The sequence below is a fragment of the Dromiciops gliroides genome, chromosome 3 (genome assembly GCF_019393635.1).
Source record: "Dromiciops gliroides isolate mDroGli1 chromosome 3, mDroGli1.pri, whole genome shotgun sequence".
In the NCBI taxonomy this organism is placed as follows: Eukaryota; Metazoa; Chordata; class Mammalia; order Microbiotheria; family Microbiotheriidae; genus Dromiciops; species Dromiciops gliroides.
Window position 1 is genome coordinate 560,754,624 of NC_057863.1, and position 22,018 is coordinate 560,776,641.

Below are 22,018 nucleotides of genomic sequence, written 5' to 3' on the forward strand. Positions count from 1 at the left end.
ATACAAGGTGCCTCGGCAGCTGGCAGCCAGGCAGCACCCAAAGCCTGAATCACATCAGCTTTTCCACCACCACCCCCTCCCAAGCCTGCCTCCCTTTCAGTTTACTACAGCAGAGTACAGTGGCCCCTCCCACCTCACCACACCCCCGGACGCTCCTCAAAGCAGCTGATGGAAAGAAAACCCCCCAAACCACAGGCCAGTTCTTGGTGCAAAGAGAACCACAGCATTTCTGCCTTTGTAGACTCCCCGGTGCCAGTGGTGACACGCTCCCCCCACACAGAGGCGAGTTCCAGGAGGAGCTCTGCATTTTTGAGGCCATTTTCATCATATATCACAATATCCCAAGAGATTCCTCCACTATATTTACACTGAACCACAGGACGACAGGCAAGAGTTAGGCAAAGGGTGGACCGGAGCCCTGAAGAGCAGCAGTATTTGGGGGAAGGATGGAAATGACCAAATCACACAAGCATTAGAGGTGGCAGGCGCTGGCATCAAGTCTAGCCCTGCTGGTCGACAGAGAGATCCCCCTCCTCACTTCAGCCCTGATCAACACAGAAAGATGGCAATGAGAGCTGTTGTTTATTTGGCATTTTAAAGTTTTCAATGTATTTTCCATACATTATCATCTATGTGCCTTACAATTCTGAGAACTAATATAGTTATTGTGAGTAAATGAGATGTCTGCAAAGTACTTTGTGAAACCTTAAAGTACTATAGAAATGCTAGTTATTGTTGTTTCTACTATCTTCAATGTACATGTGAAGAAACTGAGGATCAAAAAAGGGAAATGACTTGCTCAAGGTCACAGAGCAAGTAAGTGCTGAGATGAAATTTGAACCCGGACCTTTCTGATAACAAATCCAGGGTAAGAATAAAAAACACACTGCCTGTTCCACTTCTGCAAGCCGAAGGTCTTATTGGGCAGTATATAATGGTATATTCGTAGTAGCCATAAAAGCAATATTAGTAGTAATAGCAATAGTAGTAATAATAACAAAAATAGTAATAGTTATTACTATTATAAGTAATTACTACTACAAGTAATTGTACAAGGTAATAATAGTGGTGATAATTGTAATAGTAGTAGTAAAAATAACTAGTAATAGCAGCAGTAGTAATAAAAGTAATAGTAGTAATACTGATAGTAGTAGTATTAGTAATGGGAATAAAAGTAATAAAATAGTAACAGTCATAGTAAAAACAACAGTAGCAGTAGTAATGATAGTAACAATGGTAATAGTGGCAGCAATAGTAGTAATAAAGGTAATAGTAGTAAAAGTAATAATAATTGTAGTAGTAGTAACAGCAGCAGCATTTATAAAGCTGTTTAAGGTTTGAAAAGCATTCTCTTGCTCTTTCTCCATATATATACGTATGCATACATATACATATATACACACACACACACACACACACACACACATACATACATACACACATAATTTAACTTAATCTTATCAACAACCCTGTAAGGAAGATGCTGCTATTCTTCCCATTTTGAGATGAATACGTAAAGACTGAGAGAGGTTTACTGACTTGCCTAGGGTCACAGAGCTAGGAAGAGTTGGAGGCAAGATTTGAACTCAGGTCTTCCTGACTCCCAAGTCTGGTACTCAGTGCACTGGGCCACCTAGCTGGCAAGCCACTTCTTTAATTTCCCTAAGTCTCATCTGTAGGATGAAGAGGCCAAATAAGATAATATCTAAAGTCCCTTCCAGATCTAAACTCTGTAACAATGGATAAACAATATTTATTATTTCTCCATTTCAATTCAGTGCAATGAATACTGGATCTGTCCGAGGCCCTGTGTTCAAATTTGACCCTTGCCTCTTACAATATGATGCCCCGAAAGGGGCTTAACCTCCCTAGACTGAAATCTTCCTGAGGGCAAGGAGTGTTTGGGGCTTTTTTCTGTATGCCCAGAGCTCAGCATAGTGCATGGCACACAGTAGCCATTTAATAAATGCTAGGTGACCAGCTGACTGAGCTCTAGTTTTCCCTTCTATGCTTGGATAATCATTAGACCAAGGTCTAAGGTTCTCCCCAGCTCTAAATCTGAGCCCCTCCCAGTCCCCATGTCAGGGCTCACCCCATAGGCAGGAGGCTTGTGACTCATGTTTGGGAGCCTCACCATGGGCTCCTTGTGTGATAGGTGTGCAGGCACACGATCTCATGACTCAAGAGAAGTACTTATGGGGAAATCCTAGCCCCCCACTCAGCTTTCTCTGCCCATTTTTCCTACCCCCACCCCTACTTCTCAGGAGCAGAGCAGTGCATTGGGAGACTGCCAATCACCTCAGGAGCTCCCCAAACCCTCTTTATGATGGGGTAGCCTGCTTTCTGGTGAGACATACTTGCAGGAGAAGACAGATGGGCTAATTAATACAGTCAGCAAAAATAGTCCCCTTACCTTTATGTCCCCCTCCTACTCCTATAGAAGAATAGAGGAGCCTTTCCTCAAAACTACCTTTGAGGGGCAGCTAGGTGGCACAGTGGATAAAGCACCGGCCCTGGAGTCAGGAGTACCTGAGTTCAAATCTGGCCTCAGACACGTAACACTTACTAGCTGTGTGACCCTGGGCAAGTCACTTAACCCCAATTGCCTTACAGAAAAAAAAAAAACTACCTTTGAGTCTACCTACCTCAAAAGTTTATTGTGAGGAAGGAAAAAAAAATTCTTAAATGCCGACTGTGTGCCAGGTACTATGCTAAGCACTTCACAATGTGATCCTCACAATCATCTTGGGCAGGTAGGTGCTTAATTATCCCTATTTTATAGATGAGGAAACTGAGGCTAGCTAATAGTAAGTGAATTAAATGACCTGCCCAGGGTCACACAGCATTTGCAGCTCTCTATCCACCGCTCCCCCTAGGAGGTTCGAAGGAAAGCCCTTTGCAAACTTTAGGGTACATTGAAACTTGAGTCACTGGCATCACCTCTCCCTTCCCTGGACAAGCTGATTCTACAGACCAAGCCCATTGAAATGGCTGGGCTATCTTTCTGGGTGGCTACAGTATAGATGAAGAGTTAGCAGGAGCCCAGCCCGATCTGACTGAGACTGCTATCTGTGTGGGTGGCTGCTCACGGCTCACTCAGTGGGCTAGACTAATGAGGCCCAAGCTGCGGGTGTGCTTCCCCTGTGGTCCAATTAGCTTCACCAGGCTCCACAGACTGTATGCTTGAGCCTGGAAGGCCGCTGTGAAGGCTACTGGATATAGCAACACATCACCCTGGAGAAGGTGGAGAACAGAGCTATCCCCAGGGTGTGGGCACTGGGGTAATGGCCACAGACCAAACCCTTTACAGGGGGCATTGAAGAGTGACTCAAAAAGAGAAGAAAAAGGAGGAGGGAAGAGTGACTAGTTGGGCTTGCTGGCAAAGTAAGAAAGAAAAACAGACAAAGAAACCAACTTGAAATTTATAAACAGAAAATCTGATAAATTCCCCACTACTGTAAATCAGGCAAGATTATGTTTCTGTGCACACCCCTTCTTTCAAACTACCTATATTGTGACTTCCAAAACTCCTCCAAAAAAGGTCCCTAATGCTCATTTTCAAATAATTTCAGGAAGACCTAAATTCAAATCCTAGATCAGAAACTTAACAGCTATGTGACCCTGGGCAAGTCACTTAACATCTGCTTACATCAGTTTCCTCATCTGTAAAACAGGGATGATAACAGCACCTACCTCTCAGGATGGTTTGAGGATTAAATGAGAAAATAATTGGGGGAGCAGCTAGGTGGCATAGTAGATAAAGCACTGGCCTGGATTCAGGAGGACCTGAGTTCAAATCCGGTTTCAGACACTTGACACTTTTACTAGCTGTGTGACTCTAGGCAAGTCACTTAACCCTCATTGCCCAGAAAAAAGAAAATAATTGTAAAGCACCTAGCACAAAGCCTGGCACATAGTAAACACTATATAAACATTAGCTATTATTATCATTAATTGTAAAGTGTTTAGCACAATGACTGGCATATAGTGTTTTTAAAATGTTAGCTATTATTATTATTATCATCACTACTATTATTAATTGCAAAGTGCTTAGCACAGTGCCTAGCACATAGTAGACACTATTTAAATATTAGCTGTTATTATTATTCATTGTAAAGCGTTTAGCACAGTTTAGTACATATATAAGCTCAGTATAAATTTTAGCTATTTTTATTATTGTCTTGCTCACTATTTAACAAGGGTTCTTAACCTGAAGTCTATAGTTAGATTTTAGGGGATGCATAAATTTCAATGGAAAAAAATTACATTTTTTTCACTAACCTCTAACTGAAATTTGTCATTTTCTTCAGTTTTGAATGTAGGCAACAAATATTATTCTAAGAAAAAGCCCCTAGATTTCGCCAGACCAACCCAAGAGACCATGACACAAAAAAAGCTTAAGAATCTCTGATTTAGAATAAACACATTATTGACACAGTGCTATAAAGTTTGCAAAATCTTTTATTCCCAAAAGAGGTTGGCTCACTCTATTCATATTTCATAGCTCATGTTACCTGACCCCCTCCCACTCTCCTCATTCAACGATTGTCTGGGGCTTTGAAACCTTGATTTTGATTTCTTCTCTAGGACCTCCCTGAAGGATCCAATGGGAGAAACACCAACTTAGAAAGGCAGTTGGCTTCCAAAATGCTGGCCCATTCTCAGCTACTGAATATCAAATACTGTCCTTCAGGAACTCATAGCAGTGTTGTGTTCCTGGAAGCTGTGTCTCAGAATGTTATTATAGTTATTATTATTATAATGTTAACTATCAAGATTTGCAAATCCCTTAACATAACATTGACTCATCTGATACTCATTAAAACCCTGGGAGATGAGTGCTATTGCTATTCCCATTTAACAGACAACTGAGATAAATTAAACAACTTAACCAGGATCAAAACAACTAGTCAATATCTGAGGCAGGATTTGAACTCAAGTCCTCTGGACTTCAAGTTCCATACTCTATCAACTGAGCCACTCAGCTGTCCTAAAGCTGCTGCCTAAACCTCTCTCTCTTTCTTTCTTTCTCTCTCTCTCTCTCTCCTTCTCTCTCTCCTTCTCTCTCTCTCTCTCTCTCTCTCTCTCTCTCTCTCTCTCTCTCTCCTTCTCTCTCTCCTTCTCTCTCTCCTTCTCTCTCTCTCTCTCTTTTTGGTGAGGTCCTCCTGAATCCAGGTCTGGTGCTTTATCCACTGCACCACCTAGCTGCCTCCTAGACCACTCTTAAAACAAATAACATTAGTAACATAATATGATTATAGCTGAAAACAAGTCAGCTATCATGCATCCCTTGAAGATTCCATAAAAATAAGAATTCAAGTTGGCCAGACTTAAACAAGCTTGGGAAACAGCTGAGTCTAGTGGAAAACTTCCTTCTGTCTGTAAAATGAAGAGACTGGAGTATTTAAGGCAGAGCCATAACTAACATTTTTTGCATCAGGACCAAGTACCACTGCACCTAGAGAGAAGCTATATGTAGCACACTCTCAAGTGAGAAACAGAGAGGACAGGAAGTAGCTTACCCTTGCCTACTATTCCTATTTAATTAATTATTCTTCATAGCTGTTTATATTGCTAAGGACTCAACCCTCAAAATTCAATGCCCTGGGGCAAAGCTCCAGGCACTCCATCCTAGTTATAGTTTAGCTCTACAATGCCCCTTTTTGCTCTGTAATCTCATGCTATTCATTTAAATTGATCTCTGGTTATATACCATGGAGGTGAAAAAGAGTTGTAATTTTAGCAACTAGGCCAGGAAAAATGTTTGCAGTGGCAATAAACAAATCAACAAATTCTATCCTATAAGACAAATTTATGCTTCGGCACAACTGTCACAAATACCAATATAATTTTGTGATGCATTTTAGAAAGGCTTAACAAAGTTAAACCCTACCAGGGATTCAGACCCAGTGAAAGAAATATAATTTTAATTCAAAGACAGTTTTGATATTGTCTTTATGCCCATTCAATAGCTTTAGAAAAGTACATAAGTTCCAGTTTGAACTGGTTTACTTGGCATTTTTAAGAAAGCATTCTGGTTTGGTTCTTTGTTCACTCATAGCAGAAAACACTAAAAGGTAAGAAACTATGTTTAGGGAGTAACATAGGCATTGTGACTCAGTAAGTATTCCAGATTTCTTGTTATACTTGTTTTAAGTATTAGATCACCACCACATAAAGTCAGAGAAGCCAAAATTTCTCTCAGTGTTAAACACCTTTGGGGCCTATTCTCTTCTTTATCAGAATCTTACCTGACTCTCTCTTCTTCTGCCCTCTTCAGTTCGGCATCTCTTTGGAGGACCTTCATGATGGCTTCTTGCTCTTCCTCTGTGAGGAAGCTTAAGTCAATCATCTTGAAAGGACTGGAGTAAAATTTGGTAGAAAACGAAGTTCAAAATGTTCAAGGCACAAACAGCTTTAGGCTGTATCCAGAGTCATTAAAAGGTTTAAAAAAACCCAAGTCTTCAACTATTCTGCGTCTTGATTTGAGAGACTTGAGAACGTTGACTTTGGAGCAACACTATCCTGGACAGGTTCTCAATGGGATGCTGCTTTCCTTGAGGGTCAAATCACGTGACCTTATGATGATTTTTCTCTCTCTCCCTCTAGTCCAGTTACAGACCAATAGCTTCAGTTGAATTCGAGGCAGCAATGCTTGAGCAGCACCTTGTGGGATTCAAGAAACAAACATTAAGTATGTAGGATTATTTATTTATTCATTCATTCATTTATCCCTAGCCCTTTATGAGATTTACAATGTGCCCCAAGAGATCTCTGACAAATTCAGATGGTCTTCAAGTTGAGGGAAGTCTGTTCTTCCTTTTCCTGAAAGAACGGCCAGTTGATGATAACTCAAACCCTCCAAAATGGGACACACACAAAGATGACAGTCAATGTTTAACAGAAAGAGGAGGGAAAAAGGAAAATTAAGAAAAGAGTTTTTTCTCTCTTTGGCTCTCAAGAAAAAAGAAAAAACTTCTACATACCATGATTATTGGCAAGGACTAGAAATTGAAGTATAAGCAGTTTCTTTTCCAGACAATTAAAATGTTCCACAGGAATCCATTCATACTACTTAACAAGGAGAATTTCAATATTAGGTGAAGGAAGGTTTGACAAACACCAGATATTTGCTATTCTAGTCTCCCATTATAACTTTAACCTAAACTATAGCCTGAGGCAAGCTTTCCAACTTGACCTCCCCTAGTTTTTCACTAGAAAGAAAACTGAATGGAGGGAGAAAACTTTTCACATCTTTGCAACACCAGGTGAGTAAAATGAGGCAAGATCATGGAGTCGGATCATGCTACTTCCTTGTAGCAATGTATATCACTATAAGAAAGGGTGTATATCACCCTTTTGGAAAGGTGAAACAAATTGAGGAAGATGAGTGTAATTAACTTTTACTGTGCTATAAGAAATCACAGATATAAATACAAATTCGTGTGGAAAGATTTACACAAACTGTTGAAAAGTGAAGTAGGCAGAGCCAAGAAAACTCTGTGTGTGTGTGTGTGTGTGTGTGTGTGTGTGTGTGTGTAGGGAGGGAGGGAGGGAAGGATGGATGGATGGATGGATGGATGGATGGATGGATGGATGGATGGATGGATGGGGGGGATGGAGGGATGGATATCTTCATGTACCTGCTGGTGGCCTGCTGCAATAAAGAAGGAACACTACCAAGAATCAGGTGACCTAGGTTTGAGTCCTGCCTCCACCACTTAATGGCTGTTTGACCTTGGACAATCCACTTTAATCTCAGGGATATTCAGTTTTCTCATTTGTAAAATGGGGATAATGCTTGCCCTACCTCTCAGGGTTGTTATGAATAGAAAATAAATAATAAAATACAAGTTTCTACAGCTCAAGAAAGCTGCAAACCAGCAGTTACACTGAAAATCTGTGTGTAGTTCTTATTTATCAGATGAGTAGGATCTTCATTTTATAGAGGAAGGTACAGAGATTTAATATGGCTCAAGTGTCTTGGCATCCAGCCTACTCTTTCTAGACTGATTATACATTTCCTTCATGCATGTAGACATCACAGGTAAACCCATCTGTTTGGGGTTCTTCTTCATGCACAAATTTTGGTCTCTCTTCTCCATGCCTTCACACCTGGAGTCCCCCATGCCTGGAAGGGACAGACTCCTCCCCTTTGCCCAATAGGATCCCTACTTCCTTCAAAATTCACTTTAAGAAGTACTTCCTATATAAGGTTTTCCCCAAATTCTCCAGCTACTGGTGCCCTCCAAAATGACTTTAAATTTATCTTGTATCTCCTTTGTATTTAGGCATATGTATATGTGGGTGGGTGGAGAAGTTTCCTTAATAGAATGTAAGCTTCTTGAGGACAGGGATGTTTCATTTTTGTCTTCATATCCCCAGTATCTAGGACAGTGTTGAGCTTATTGTAGGTGTTTAATAAATAAAAGTCTGTTAATTGATTCATGGGAATGATAGGATTTTAGTATCAGAAAAGACCTAAGACATTGTCTTACCCAATTCCTTCATTCTAAACTGAGGAAGTTGGGGTGTAGTGATTTCGCCTAAACGGGTGCAGCCAGGTTTGAACCTATGTCTTTGACTTCAAATCCAATGCTCTCCTACTCCAAGCCAGGTTTGATGAATCCCTAAGGAAGTTGCAGATGAAGGCACATGACTTTCATTCCCTCCCTGAGCACAAAAGAATCTTTCACCAACAATTAGTCATCTGCACAATGATCCATTTCCATGCAAAATGTGGTAGAAATACCACTTGGCTTTGCTGTCAACCAGATGGCTCTACTATCGGCTAGCTGTGTGACCTTCAGCAAGTCACCCCCTTTCTCTGAGCCTCAGTCCAACCAGAAAAGGTTGGAGTAAATAATCTTTAAGATTCCTTTTCAGCTCTCTGATATTCTATGACTCTTGATGTTTGGGATTTGGGGGGGGGGGGGTTTGGCGAGGCAATTGGGATTAAATGACTTGCCCAGGGTCACACAGCTAGTAAGTGTTAAGTGTCTGAGGTCACATCTGAACTCAGGTCCTGCTGAATCCATGGCTGGTGCTCTATCCACTGTGCCACCTAGCTGCCCTCATTCTATGACTCTTAATCTAATTTTTAAAAAGGCAACACATAAGGTTCACAGTGGACCTCCAGAGTTCCCCCATACATCTGATGTGGTACCAAATAGATCCACCCCACTTCACAGCATCCCCAAAGGGCTCTGTATCCCTCCTTAACAATTTTCCAAAACACCTTAGTTAATTTGTTAGGTTATGAGGGAGAGAGGGAGAAGGGGAGGGAGGGAAGAAAGGAAGGAAGGAAGGGAGGGAGGGAGGGAGGGATGGACTTACTGTGTGCAGAGCATCATGCTAAGTGCTGGGGGTACAAATACAAGAGATTCCCTACTCTCAAGGAGCTTATATTCTAACAGGAGAAGACAACATATAAAAGGGAACTAGAAGGGGATTGGGGAAACCAAGGGTGGTAAGGTCACTATTGAGGAGATGGAGAAGTCCCAGAGAGTAAATGCACTGGGAATGAAGTGAACCTGGCTAGGGACTCGAATGAAATGACAATCCGGGCTAGGGACTCACCAATCAAAAGAGTAGACCTTTGGGCTGAGGCATCTCCAGGATGTGAGTGACCATTAGTTCTCCTTCCCCTCATCCAACAAGTTATAAAAGGAGATACTCTTTGGGTTTACAGGGCCTATCTTTGTTGTCCATCCCTGAAACATCAAGCTCATCAATTTCTTCAGCCAAGGATGGATCAATTTTGGAGTTCTCTAAGGCCTTGCCATGGCACAGAGGTTACCCCAGGGCTTTCAAACTCTATACCAGTGGGAAGCAAGTTCTTCCTTGGCCAACTTGCTTTACCTTTGGGCTTCAATTTCCTCGATGGTAAAAGGAAAAGGCAGAACTAGGATACTCCTAAAGTCTCTTTCATCTCCAGATCTTATGATCCTATGGTCCCCTAAAGATGTTGGAAAAGCTTCAAGTCCTTGGTGTTGAACTGTGTACTTGTCCAAGGAAAGGCCTAGGCAAATTTGGAGAAACGTGTCAAGAAAATGCTAGCCAACAGGTGACGATTTTTTTTTGGCAAAGCAACTTATGCAACTGTCTGGGGAAGGAAAACTTACCCAAATAGAATCAGATGCCAAAAGAATTTGAAGTAGGTTCTTGATAATGAGATTAGCCTGAGAGCTTTTTGATCACCTGATGGTTTAAAGGTTAACTGAGAAGTCTTTGGCTGAAGAGCCCAACACCAGAACCCGAATGACTGGGCAGGTCAGTTCAGTAGGCTCAAGTGTACCTATGGTCATTTCTCTATGGGTCAGCTGGTGTGTGCATAGAAAAATGCTGTCCCACTGCCAAAGCTACATCCTTCTATGTAGCCCAACTCTCAAAAGGAGGGCAGGGAACTCAACATGACTACTAGCTTCAAGATACAGCTCAAAGTGTCCTCCTAAAGGTCAGAAGTATCAACTTTGTGTTCAAAGGAAAACTGAACATTTAGTACATAAAGACACTAGGGAACTGACATTATTTTATCCACCCCACTTCTGTCCCTTCCACTTGTTTCCTTAAAAAAAAATCAGCTCAACTTTTGGCACCAAGAATAATGTTTGGGCTGACAGGTCCCACTATGCCAGCCTCCATGATGTCTCCCATATCCATCCCCTTGTCTACACTCACACAGTCACCTTTCTCATTCAGGACCTAATTACCTCTCACACAGGCGACTGCAAGAGCCTCCTAATTGGTGGGCCAGTCTCAAGTTTTTCCCCACCCCAAGTATTCTCAGATAAAGTTCCACCTTCTGAAAGAGGCCTTTCCCTTAATCGTACTGCCCTCCCTTTGACACTACCCTCAGTTTATCCCATGTATGTCTCCTTTGTACATTGTTGTATGTATGTTGACTCCCCCATTGGAATTGAGAGCAGGGCCTGTCTTTCAAATTGCTTTGTATCCTTGCTTTGTATCCTTGGAGCTTGGCACAGGGCCTAGCACACTGTAGGCACTTAATAAATGCTAGGCGGGGGCAGCTAGGTGGCACAGTGGATAGAGCACCGGCCCTGGAGTCAGGAGGACCTGAGTTCAAATCCAGACTCAGACACTTAACACTTACTAGCTGTGTGACCCTGGGCAAGTCACTTAACCCCAATTGCCTCGCAAAAATAAAAAATAATTTTAAAAATAAAAATAAATAAATGCTAGGTGACCAGCTGACTTCCTGCCTCCATCATCTTCCCTCTCCAGTCTATCCTCTACACAGATGAGAGATTTTTGAAGCACGGGTCTGTTTGTGTCACCGTAGTAGCTCCCTATTGCCTATGAGACGATATGCAAACTTCTCTATTTGAAACTTAGAATCTTTCACAAACTGGCTCCGACCTATTTTTCTGAACCAAGCTCCTATCATCCCCCTTCCACATTCAATCTAACCAGATTGGCCGGCTCACCGTTCCATGCACAAGACATTTTATCATCTCCCTTCAAACCTCTGCACAGATGCCTGTCCCACATGCCTTGAGTGAGCTCCTTCCTCACCTCTGACACAAAGAATCCCTAACCTTCCAAAACACAACAAAGGTGGTATCTTATGCAGGAGTCCTTACCAAGTTTTCCCAGTTGTTAATGTTCATTTACATTATCTTGTATTTATTTACTCTGTGTGTGTGTGTGTGTGTGTGTGCTTCTATCTCCCAGTGGAATATAGGATTGTCGAGGGCAGGGATTATTTTGCTCTTTGATTGATTTGAGGCAGCTAGATGGTGCAGTGGCTGTCCATAGAGTCAGGAAGACCTGAGTTCAAATCCAGCCTCAGACACTTACTAGCTGTGTGACCCAAGTCACTTTAACTTCTTTTTGCTTCAGTTTCTTCATCTGTAAAAAGGGGATAATAATAGTATCTACCTCCCTGGGTTATTATGAAGATCAAATGAGATAATAATTGTCAAGCACTTAGCATGGCAGCTACCACATAGCTAGCACTATATAAATATTAGTTATCAGCTTCCTTTTCATTCCTATTATTTGAGTTGATGAGTCTAAGTGAAGAAAAACCCACTATGTCCTAAGGAAGCCCATTCCAATTTTGGACAATGCTAATTTTTAGGAAATTTTCCTTACATGTCTATTTGAAACTTCCAACGATTATTCTAATTTTTGCCCTCTAGGACTAAAAGTCTAACCTTTCTTCCATATGATAGCCCTTCAAATGCTTAGAGAAAGTTTTCATGTCCCCCTTAAGCCACAAATTCTCAAGCTGGGGCCCGGGCCCTTAAAAATTATTTTAAGGGGGCAGCTAGGTGGCACAGTGGATAGAGCACTGGCCCTGGAATCAGGAGTACCTGAGTTCAAATCCAGCCTCAGACACTTAAGACTTACTAGCTGTGTGACCCTGGGCAAGTCACTTAACTAACCCCAATTGCCTCACCAAAAAAAAAATTATTTTAAAATATTTTTTTAATTTTAAGATTTAAATTTAAAAAATTTTGACCACTGCATTTCAATATAATTATATTGAAGCTTATAATTATATTTAAATTTCTTTGATAATCCTGAGTATTTTATTTTATGCATTTAAAGACATTCTGAGAACAGAGCTAGCTGCCATGGTAGATTGAATGCTGGATTTGGAGTCAGGAAGACCCGAGTTAGAATCCTACCTCAAATGCTTACCAGCTGGACGACTCTGGACAAGTCCCTTAACCTCTCTAAGCATCAGTGTCCTCATTTGAAAAACAGGGATAATAATGGCTCACAGTGTTGTTGTTTTAAGGCTGAACTGAGATAACATATGTAAAATGCTTTGCAAACTGTAAGGCGAAATAGAAATACTACTTTCTATTACAAGGGGTCCATGGGCTTCACCAGATTGGCCCTTTACACACACACACACACACACACACACACACACACACACACACACACACACGAGTTTAAGAACCCCTGCCTAAGTTGTTCCCTCCTCCCCTCCCCGCCCCATTTCTTTCAAATGTTCCTCCTACTGTACGGTTTCAAGTCCCCTCACCATCCTGGAAGCCCACCTCTGCACATGCTCTAGTCTGTCAATGTCACTCCTAAAAATGGCATGCCCAGGATTGACCTCAATCCTCCACAGGTGTCCTGGGCAAGGCTAAAGAGAACAGGGAAGTTCCCTCCCTCATTCTGGACCTTATCCTTTGGTTAATGTAACTAAAGATGACACCCAAGGGTTTTCCCTCTCACTAGATAAAATACAGGCTGATTGGGGGCAGCTAGGTAGCACAGTGGATAAAGCACCAGCCCTGGATTCAGGAGGACCTGAGTTCAAATAAAGCCTCAGACACTTGATACTTACTAGGTGGGTGACCCTGGGCAAGTCACGTAACCCCCATTGCCTCGGAAAAAAAAAATACAGGCTAATTAGATCAATAATGCAATTTTAACCAACGTGTTTGAAAACATGCAGGAAGCCAAGGCCACTCCATTTCCATTTCCTAACAAGAGAGGGGAATGCAGGACAAAATGTTATTGTGCCAAGCACTGTAGCTTCCCAAACCTCCCTTGATGAAGGAAAGAAAAATTGCTAATTCAATGGCCCTCACAACAGGACTTTCCCTGAAAAGAAGCAAACTATTCTTTTTTTTTTCCTTCAGGAAGTACTTTTTTTTTCTTTTATTTATTTTTTCTTTTTTTTAGTAAGGCAATTGGGGTTAAGTGACTTGCCCAGGGTCACACAGCTAGTAAGTGTTAAGTGTCTGAGGCCGGATTTGAACTCAGGTACTCCTGAATCCAGGGCTGGTGCTCTATCCACTGCGCCATCTAGCTGCCCTTTTTTCTTTTATTTTAACAAATTTTTATTTAAAGTTTTGAGTTCCAAATTCTATCCCTCCTTCCCTTTCTCCCCTCCCTTCTCCCTGAGGCAGTAAGCATTCAGATATAGGTTACAGATGTGCCAATTATGTAAAACATTACCATATCAGTCATTTGAAGCATTCTTGACAGTCCCATGACACCAAGAACGAATGAGCTCTCTTTTTCCAGGGCAGGAGAAGGAGGATTGTAATGGGGAATATAGCAGTTAAAAAATAGCTTTGGTCACTTAAGAAACAGATCTCTTGTACCCACAAGCACACAAAATTGACAAGTATAATACGACATTTAATACATGTTCAAGACTCTTCTAGGACTTTTAAGTCAGTGGAACCTCAGGAATTATCTAGGTCAATTCCCTCATGTTAAAGAAAAGGAAACTAAGTCACACAATCACAACATTCATTTAGAAGGTATCTCACTGGTCATTGGATCCAACCCACACCTACACAGAATCACATCTACAACATGCTTAACAGGTGGTTCTGCAGCCTCTATTTGAAGACTCCCAGTGAGTGGGAGCCCACTACAGACCACTGCAGCTCATTCTACTTTTGGGGAGGTCTGCTTGTTAGGAATATTTTTTCTTACACCAAGCCCAGATTTTCCCCTTTGAAACTCCCACAGGTTGCTACTAATTTGGCCCACAACGGCCAACCAGAGCTAATCTTATCCATTTCCAAAGGGATAGTGGTCCTTCAAATACTTGAAGAGAGCTCTTCTATCCCTCCCTCCCTACTCTCTTACTCAAGTTAAACTACCCCAATTTCTTCCATCTACGTGGCATAAATTGAGACCCATCACCATCCTGGTGGTGCCATTCTCTAGATACTCTCTAGCTTTTTAGGGTTTTTCCTAAAACGTAGTATCCATAACAGAACATAGTAATAGGATGGGGTCTGAACAAGCAGAGTACAGGTGCTTTGTTGTTACTCAGTCATTTCATTCTTGTCCAACTCTTTGAGACCTCATTTGGGGTTTTCTTGGCAGAGATACTGGACTAGTTTGCCATTTCCTTCTCAGGCTTACTTTAGAGATGAGGAAACTGAGGCAAACAGAGCTAAGTGACTTGCCTGGGGCCACACAGCTAGTAAGTATCCGAGGCCAAATTTGAACTCGGGTCTTCCAGACTCCAGGCCCTGCACTCTATCCACTGTACCACCTAGCTGCCCACTGGTGGTTTATGGCTTCCTAACTCCCAGAAGCTGCACTTTTCTTAACACAGATAAAGAGTGAAAGATATTAAATAGCAGAGGCAAAATTCAAACCCATGCCTTCTGACTCTAAACCTTGTGCTCTTTCTCCCACCCCATGTTGACTTTCTCCTATAGCGGGAGGTCAATAAACAGAAGCTGCAGGACCGAATCTAGCCTGCCCTTATGTTCTGTGAACCAAGAAAGGTTTTTACATTTAAAAAAACTTTATTTAAAAATATAAAAACCATTCTGCGCTCAAGACTGCACAAAAAGCAGACTACCCTGACGCTTGTCCAACACCATGCAGCCTCTCACCCAGCTAGTCAACTTTCCAGATCACAATGGAAGTTTTAAGGTCAAATGAAACAAATATAGTCATCTGGGGATTCAACTATTCAGATTTATGCTGGGCAAACAAACCAGACACAAGTGGACAATGACCTTGATAGAACTGCATGAGAGTTAATTCAACTGAACAAATAAATGATGCCTACCAAGTGCAAGGCAATGTGGGGGACAGAAAGATAACAGGCCATATTAAACACAAATTAATTGGGGATAGGGGAACCAAGACAGACTTCATGTAGAAGGTGGTACTTGACCAGATCTTGCAAGAAACTTGGGATTCTGAGAGATGGAGACGAAGAGGAAGTGTCTTCTGTGTTGTGGCACAGCCTCTGCAAAAGCATGGAGATGGGAGATGTGGCATTGTATATGATAAGAAAGATGGTGTAAAAATGTGTAAGAAAGATAGTTTGGCTGGACTGAAGAATTTGTAGAAGGGAGTTATAAGTCTGGAAAGTCTGGAACCAGACTGTAAAGGGTTTTAAATGCCAAACAGAGATGTTCATATTTGGCCCCAGAGGCAATAGGGAGCTATTGGAGTTTATATGGAAGGAGAATGGCATAAGCTGATGTTGCAATTTATGAACACTTTGGCAGCTCTGAGGAGGACAGATTAGAGTGAGGAAAGGCTTGAGGCAGGAAGGTCAGACAAGAGATGATGAGGGCCTGACCTAGGGTAGTTGCTGTGCTAGGAAAAAAGAAAGATCTTGAGATGGAAACAAGATTTGGCACCTGATTAGATGTGTAGCATAAGTGAGAATGAGTCCAAGATGATACTGCGGTTGCAAACCTACGTGGTGCATCGGATAGGGTGCTAGGCCTGTAGGCAGGAAGACCTGAGTTCAAATTTTGTCCCAGACACTTACCAGCTGTGTGACCCTGGACAAGTCATTTAATGTCTGCTTACCTCAGTTTCCTCATCTGTAAAATGAGGATAATAATGGCACCTACTTTCCAACATTGCTGTGAGACTCAAATGAGATAATAATCATAAAGCAGTGAGTACAGTGCTTAGCACATAGTAAGTGCAATATAAATATTAGTTATTATTGCTATTATTATATTCTTACACATCTACTAAAATGTGCACAGAGCTCTAAAACTGGTCACACCAATTTTCATTATCTTGTCTACATATTTTAAGCTCAAACAATCCATGTTTTGTAAAGAAAAGTATTTAGATAAAAGAGAAAATCATAGAACATCTACTTTGGGTCCCTGATTTACATGTCTCTGAGCCAAATATTATGTGTTAGTCACAATTTCATAGGCAGACTACATCTTTGCTCCATTTCCCGGTTGGGTAAACAATCAAGTGTTGAAATACACAAACAGGACATCCCTGGCCTCCACGTCCCCAGGACCACCCTTCTTTTTTTTTTTTCAGACTCTCTCAAGATGGCTAACACCAGTATTAACTTGGATCAGAGAATGTTAGAACTGGAAGGAAACTTGGAAGTCATTTAGTCCAACAGGCTCATTTACTAGATAAGGAAACTGAGGCACAGTGAGGGAAAGTGATTTCAAGTTCACAGGGAGTTAGTGAATAGAAATCCAGGCCTCCTCAATTCTAGTAGTATACTTTCCCCCTAGACTAAATATTTCATTCATCTTTAGCAAGCTGATGTGGCTGAAAAGGAAGCTGGCCTAGGGTCCTTCTGGGAATCCAAAGACCCTCATGTGAACCCTGGCTTCAACATGTACTTGCTCTGTGATCATGGCCTGGTCAAGGGAGGGCTTCCTCATCTAAAAAAAGATAATAATGTTAATAATAATAGTCAGCAATTACATAGTACTTTAAAGTCTGTGAAGTCCTTTTAATTGTTATCTCATTTGAGTCTCACAACAACTTTGGGAGATAGATGCTATAATTATCTCCACTTTATAGATGAAGAAACTGAGGCTGAGGAAAGTAAGTGACTAATTGCTACTGAGGGTTTAAGGCAGCATTCAAACTCAGGCCTTCCTGACTTGAAGACTAGGTCTCTACCCAAATCGATCCACCTAGCTAAGTGTGGTACAGTGGGTAAAATGCTGACTTTGCAGGTGGAAATATCTGGATTCAAGTCCCACTTGATACACACACACACACACACACACACACACACACACACACAAAGTGACCTAAGTAAGTCACTCAACCTCAGTACCCCCAGAAAACCCGCTATAAATTACACAGCAGGTGCCAATTTATACTCCTTGGGAATTCCCAATACCCATGAAATTACAGGTTCAGCTTAAAAATAAAAAATAAACTTTCATTAACTTCTTTTGGGGCAGGGCAGGAGGGGGAGGTATAAAGAATGTCTTTTTTTGGATATTTCTTTTTTCTTTATTTAGTATTTTATTCTCCCCCCATTGCATGTAAAAACAATGTTTAACATCCATTTTTAAAACTCTGAGTTCCAAATTCTCTCCCTCCTTCACCCCTCAATGCAGTTTGATATAGGTTATACATGTGTAGTCATGCAAAACATTTCCATATTAGTCATGTTATGAAAGAAAACAGACCATAAAACCTCAAGAAAAATAAAGAAAGTTTAAAAAAAATCATGATTCGACAGTCTTTTCTCTGGGGATAGATCGCATGAAGGCCAGCTCAGCCACTGTGTCCTTAGATGAGTCATATAAATTCTCTGGGAGTAGGGACTATTTCACTCATTCTATTAGTATCCCAGTGCCTAGCACAGCACTTAGCATATAGGAGGTGCTTAATACTTGTTGACTGGTCAATCAATAAAATAAGGGGGTTGAACTAGATGACTTTTAAGGTCCCTTTTCACTTTAAGTCCTGGGATCCTGAAAAAATGTGAACCCTATTAATGACAATTCCCTAAGTCCTGCCTCTGCCCCTCACTCCCTCTATGTCCTGGGCAAGCTTCACCTCTCTGTAGTTGGACTTGATGGTTTCCGAGGTCTCTTCTACCTTTGGTCCCTCCTATGAAACCCATAGAAATGAAGAGACTTGCCCAGGGGCACAGAGCAAGGTAATGGTTGGGCGAGACCTGGGCCCTGGGCCTTCGGGGATTTCCTCAGTCCAGGATTCTTTGCATTATACCAACCAGCCCATTTCTCAAAAGCATTTGCTGACGCAACAAAGGAACTTATAGTGAGGGTTGAAATCCCTGACACCATAAATTGGAATTGTCCAGAGTTTTGGGGCTAAATCTCAGTTAAGTCATTCTGAAAGCTGGGAGCTGGCATATGTTACGTTTTTGAAGGACAAATATCTTTGTAAGGGGCTAAAACTCTAGCTAGTCTGTCTAAAATATCTAATGAGTGGTCGCCAATAAATTATAAGCTTTAGCAAGAGTTTAGACTTTTAAGCATTTATTAAGGAGAATAAGAATTTGGTGAAGAGAGAGAGAAAGGCCTAGATTCATCTATCTATCTCTCTCAGGGAGCTACAGTTCTCCTGCTCTGCTCTCCAGGAGAGTCCTGGAGAAAAAAAAGCAAGCGCCAGCCTTGCCCCCTCTTCCTCTCGTAAGCAAACATCACTTCCTGACGCCAAAGAAAAGCCACATGGCTTGCCCTCAGGCGCCTTCTCCTCATATTGGAGCTTTCCTACAGTAAGTCTCCAGCAGGTGCGTCATTCCAATCGTTACATCCTGAAACACTAATAGTTTCTAAAGATTTTCCAGTTTCCAGATTCCTAGGAATGGGAGTGGTGGGAGAAAGGAGGGAAGGAGAGCTAATTCATTAACTATACTACAATTAAAACCTAAAATCATAAAGTTAACTCAACTGTAGAAATTACCTTCTCTGTTTAAAAACAAATATACTCATACACACACACACACACAGAAACAACCCTATGGGGTCTATTTGTAACACAATATATAAATAAGTCGCTAAACTCACTATACTCACTTTGCCCAGAAAGCTACCTTCTCTAATAATTCCTAGTCAAATCTCTTTGAAAAAAAGTGGTTTTTTAATTATGCAAAATTAGTTCAACTTGTAATTTACAACTGAAACCCCCCTCTTCCCTGCCTCCATCCCAAACTTGTACCAGACCATCACATTTTATTTCAATTATTCCTTCATCATCAACCTGGGTCATTCTAGGTTTGAACTATTTGTGTTTCCAACAAAGTTTGTTAAGCTTTCAATACTGACAATGAAATAAGCAACCTCAAATTTGCAGTATGCTCATCTTCTCACTGAACTAAAGTTATCAAAATACTAAAATAAATACGAAATTCACAGACACCAGGTGAAAAATTCCAGTCTAGAAAGTGCCTTTTTTTTTTCTCATTTTTAACTGATTCTCAGGCCACAATCAAGCCCTGATTGCTTGGGCCCCCACTGTACTCTCTACCCAGTAAGGTTTTTTTGTTTTGTTTTGTTTTTTGTTTTTGCAGGGCAAAGAGGGTTAAGTGACTTGCCCAGGGTCACACAGCTAGTAAGTGTCAAGTGTCTGAGGCCGGATTTGAACTCAGGTCTTCCTGACGCCAGGGCCGGTGCTTATCCACTGCACCACCTAGCTGCCCCCCTACCCAGTAAGGTTTATATAAAAGTTGGTGGCAAAGTCAGAAACAGACCGGATCTTCCAATACCCAGCTCAAAATTACACCTAAATGACAGAGATGGTCAGTAAAATGTAGAGGAAAGAGAGACAAGACATTCTTCGTGGTTCCGAGTTGTAGAACCAGAACTAGTGACTGAGAATCCAATCTAACAAGCAATCATTAAGCACCCGTGTGCAAGACACTGGAGATGCAAAAACAAAATTTCATTACTGGAGCTGCAAAAAGCAATCCCTGCGGGGCAGCTAGGTGGTGCAGTGGATAGAGCACCAGCCCTGGAGTCAGGAGGACCTGGGTTCAAATCCAGCCTCAGACACTTAACACTTACTAGCTGTGTGACCCTGGGCAAGTCACTTAACCCCAATTGCCTCACTAAAAGAAAAAAAAAAAGCAATCCCTGCCTTCAAGGAACTTCTAGTCTATTGGGGTTGGGGTTACGGGGGAACTACACTATGTAAAGCAGTAAACATATACATGATAATTTGAAGAGGATGTTCTAGGTGAGCATGAGCTGGGGTCCTTGAAAGAATTGAGTGACCAAGATTTAAAAAAAGAATTTTCTAACAGTAAGTGCTATCCTACAATAGAGTATACTGGCTTAAAAGAAACAGTACACACACCAACAGAAATTTATAGAATTAAAAGCTGTACCTTAGAAACCATTTTGTCCAGCTGTTCCCGATCTGTGGGTCAAAGACCTGACAAGTCTTCAACAATTTGGGTCATCTCATTAAACAACTCATTTATATTTGTATAACAAATATACTTTCTGTGGCATGAATAAATGTCTCTGATGTGGATATATTACTATTTTTTAAAATTACTTTTTATTGATATATTTTGTTTTTTTATATCATCACAGTTTTCCCCAGTTTTCTCCAGTCATCCCATATAAAAATAGTATTTTTTTGAAAACAAAAAGGAAGAAAAAGAACAGTATGGCCAATAAATGCATGGATGAAGTCTGAAAAACATATTCAATGTGCAATACCTATGAACCTCCCACTTCCTTAGAGGGCTCTATTAGGGGTGTTCTCTCATATCTCTTCTTTCAAGTCATGCTTGTTCTTTATAATTTTGCAATATTTGTTTTTGATGTATCTATGTATGTGTGTGTGTGTGGGGGGTTGTTGGTCTTTCTATTTCCATTGTTGTAGTCATCTATATTGTTTTCTTAGCTTTGCTTACTTCACTCTGCATCAGTTCATGTAGTTTTTATGCTTCTCTGTATTCATTCTATTCATAATTTCATATAGCACAACAATATTCCATTACATTAATGTACTACAATTTGTATAACTATTTTCCAAATGTATGTGGATACTCTTTTGAGTTATAAAACACACATTCACTTAAAAGTATTGCTGATACCATAGTAGCATTTTCATGTATTTTCTTAACACAGATACAGCTATCATGAATGAGGATGGTCTGAAGTTTTTTATTTTCAAAATGTCATTATACTGCCAAAGACTTGGAGACACTAATATCCTCCCACCCACCTCACTTTAAAGATGAGCAAACTAAACCTCACATGAAGGGAATACTTAAGCTCCCGCTGATCTGGGATTTCGATCTAGACCCTCTGTGTCTTCAAAACCATAAATGGCTGGATATCCCTTATAAGTTTGAAATATGCCTCCCTAAAATTGCTTTCGGCTTTAAATGTCAGTTCTTGGGGCAACTGAGTCAAATGAGCCTTGGAGAATTACTCAGCTCTTGGCTCACTACTCCAGTGAGCACCTCTTACCCAAGTACCATGCTGAAAAGGCAAAACATTTTATACATGCTAAGTAAGGAATTTTATTAGATGCCTGTGAGATAAGTGGGTAGCAGTTTTTGTTAGTTTTGTTGGGTCACTTGATATCTGACAGCCTCATAGCAGGTCAGGACTAGAACTCAGATATCTAGCTCTTTGACCACAGGCAAGCTATTTAACCTGAGTTTTAGTTTTCTCATTTGTAAAATGGGAATAAAATATCTTTGTACTACCTACCTCAGAAGGATATTGTAACAAGAGGATTTTGTAATTATAATGTGAGTTGTTGTTGTTATTATTATTATTAGGATGAATGTAATGATGTTTTAATGTGCCATGAGAAA

At 40.9% G+C, this 22,018-nt stretch overlaps 1 protein-coding gene across 7 annotated transcripts in view; it reads right to left on the reverse strand.

The window, feature by feature from the left end:
* Positions 1-22,018, reverse strand: part of SYTL2 (synaptotagmin like 2) — a 151,429-nt gene that overhangs the window by 94,055 nt on the left and 35,356 nt on the right. For all 7 annotated transcript variants that reach the window (XM_043992536.1, XM_043992537.1, XM_043992535.1 and 4 more), the window contains exon 2: positions 6,252-6,666. In XM_043992536.1, coding sequence (XP_043848471.1) covers positions 6,252-6,352 — 101 coding nt within the window. In that variant the 5' untranslated portion in view covers positions 6,353-6,666. The remainder of the gene's footprint in view (positions 1-6,251; positions 6,667-22,018) is intronic.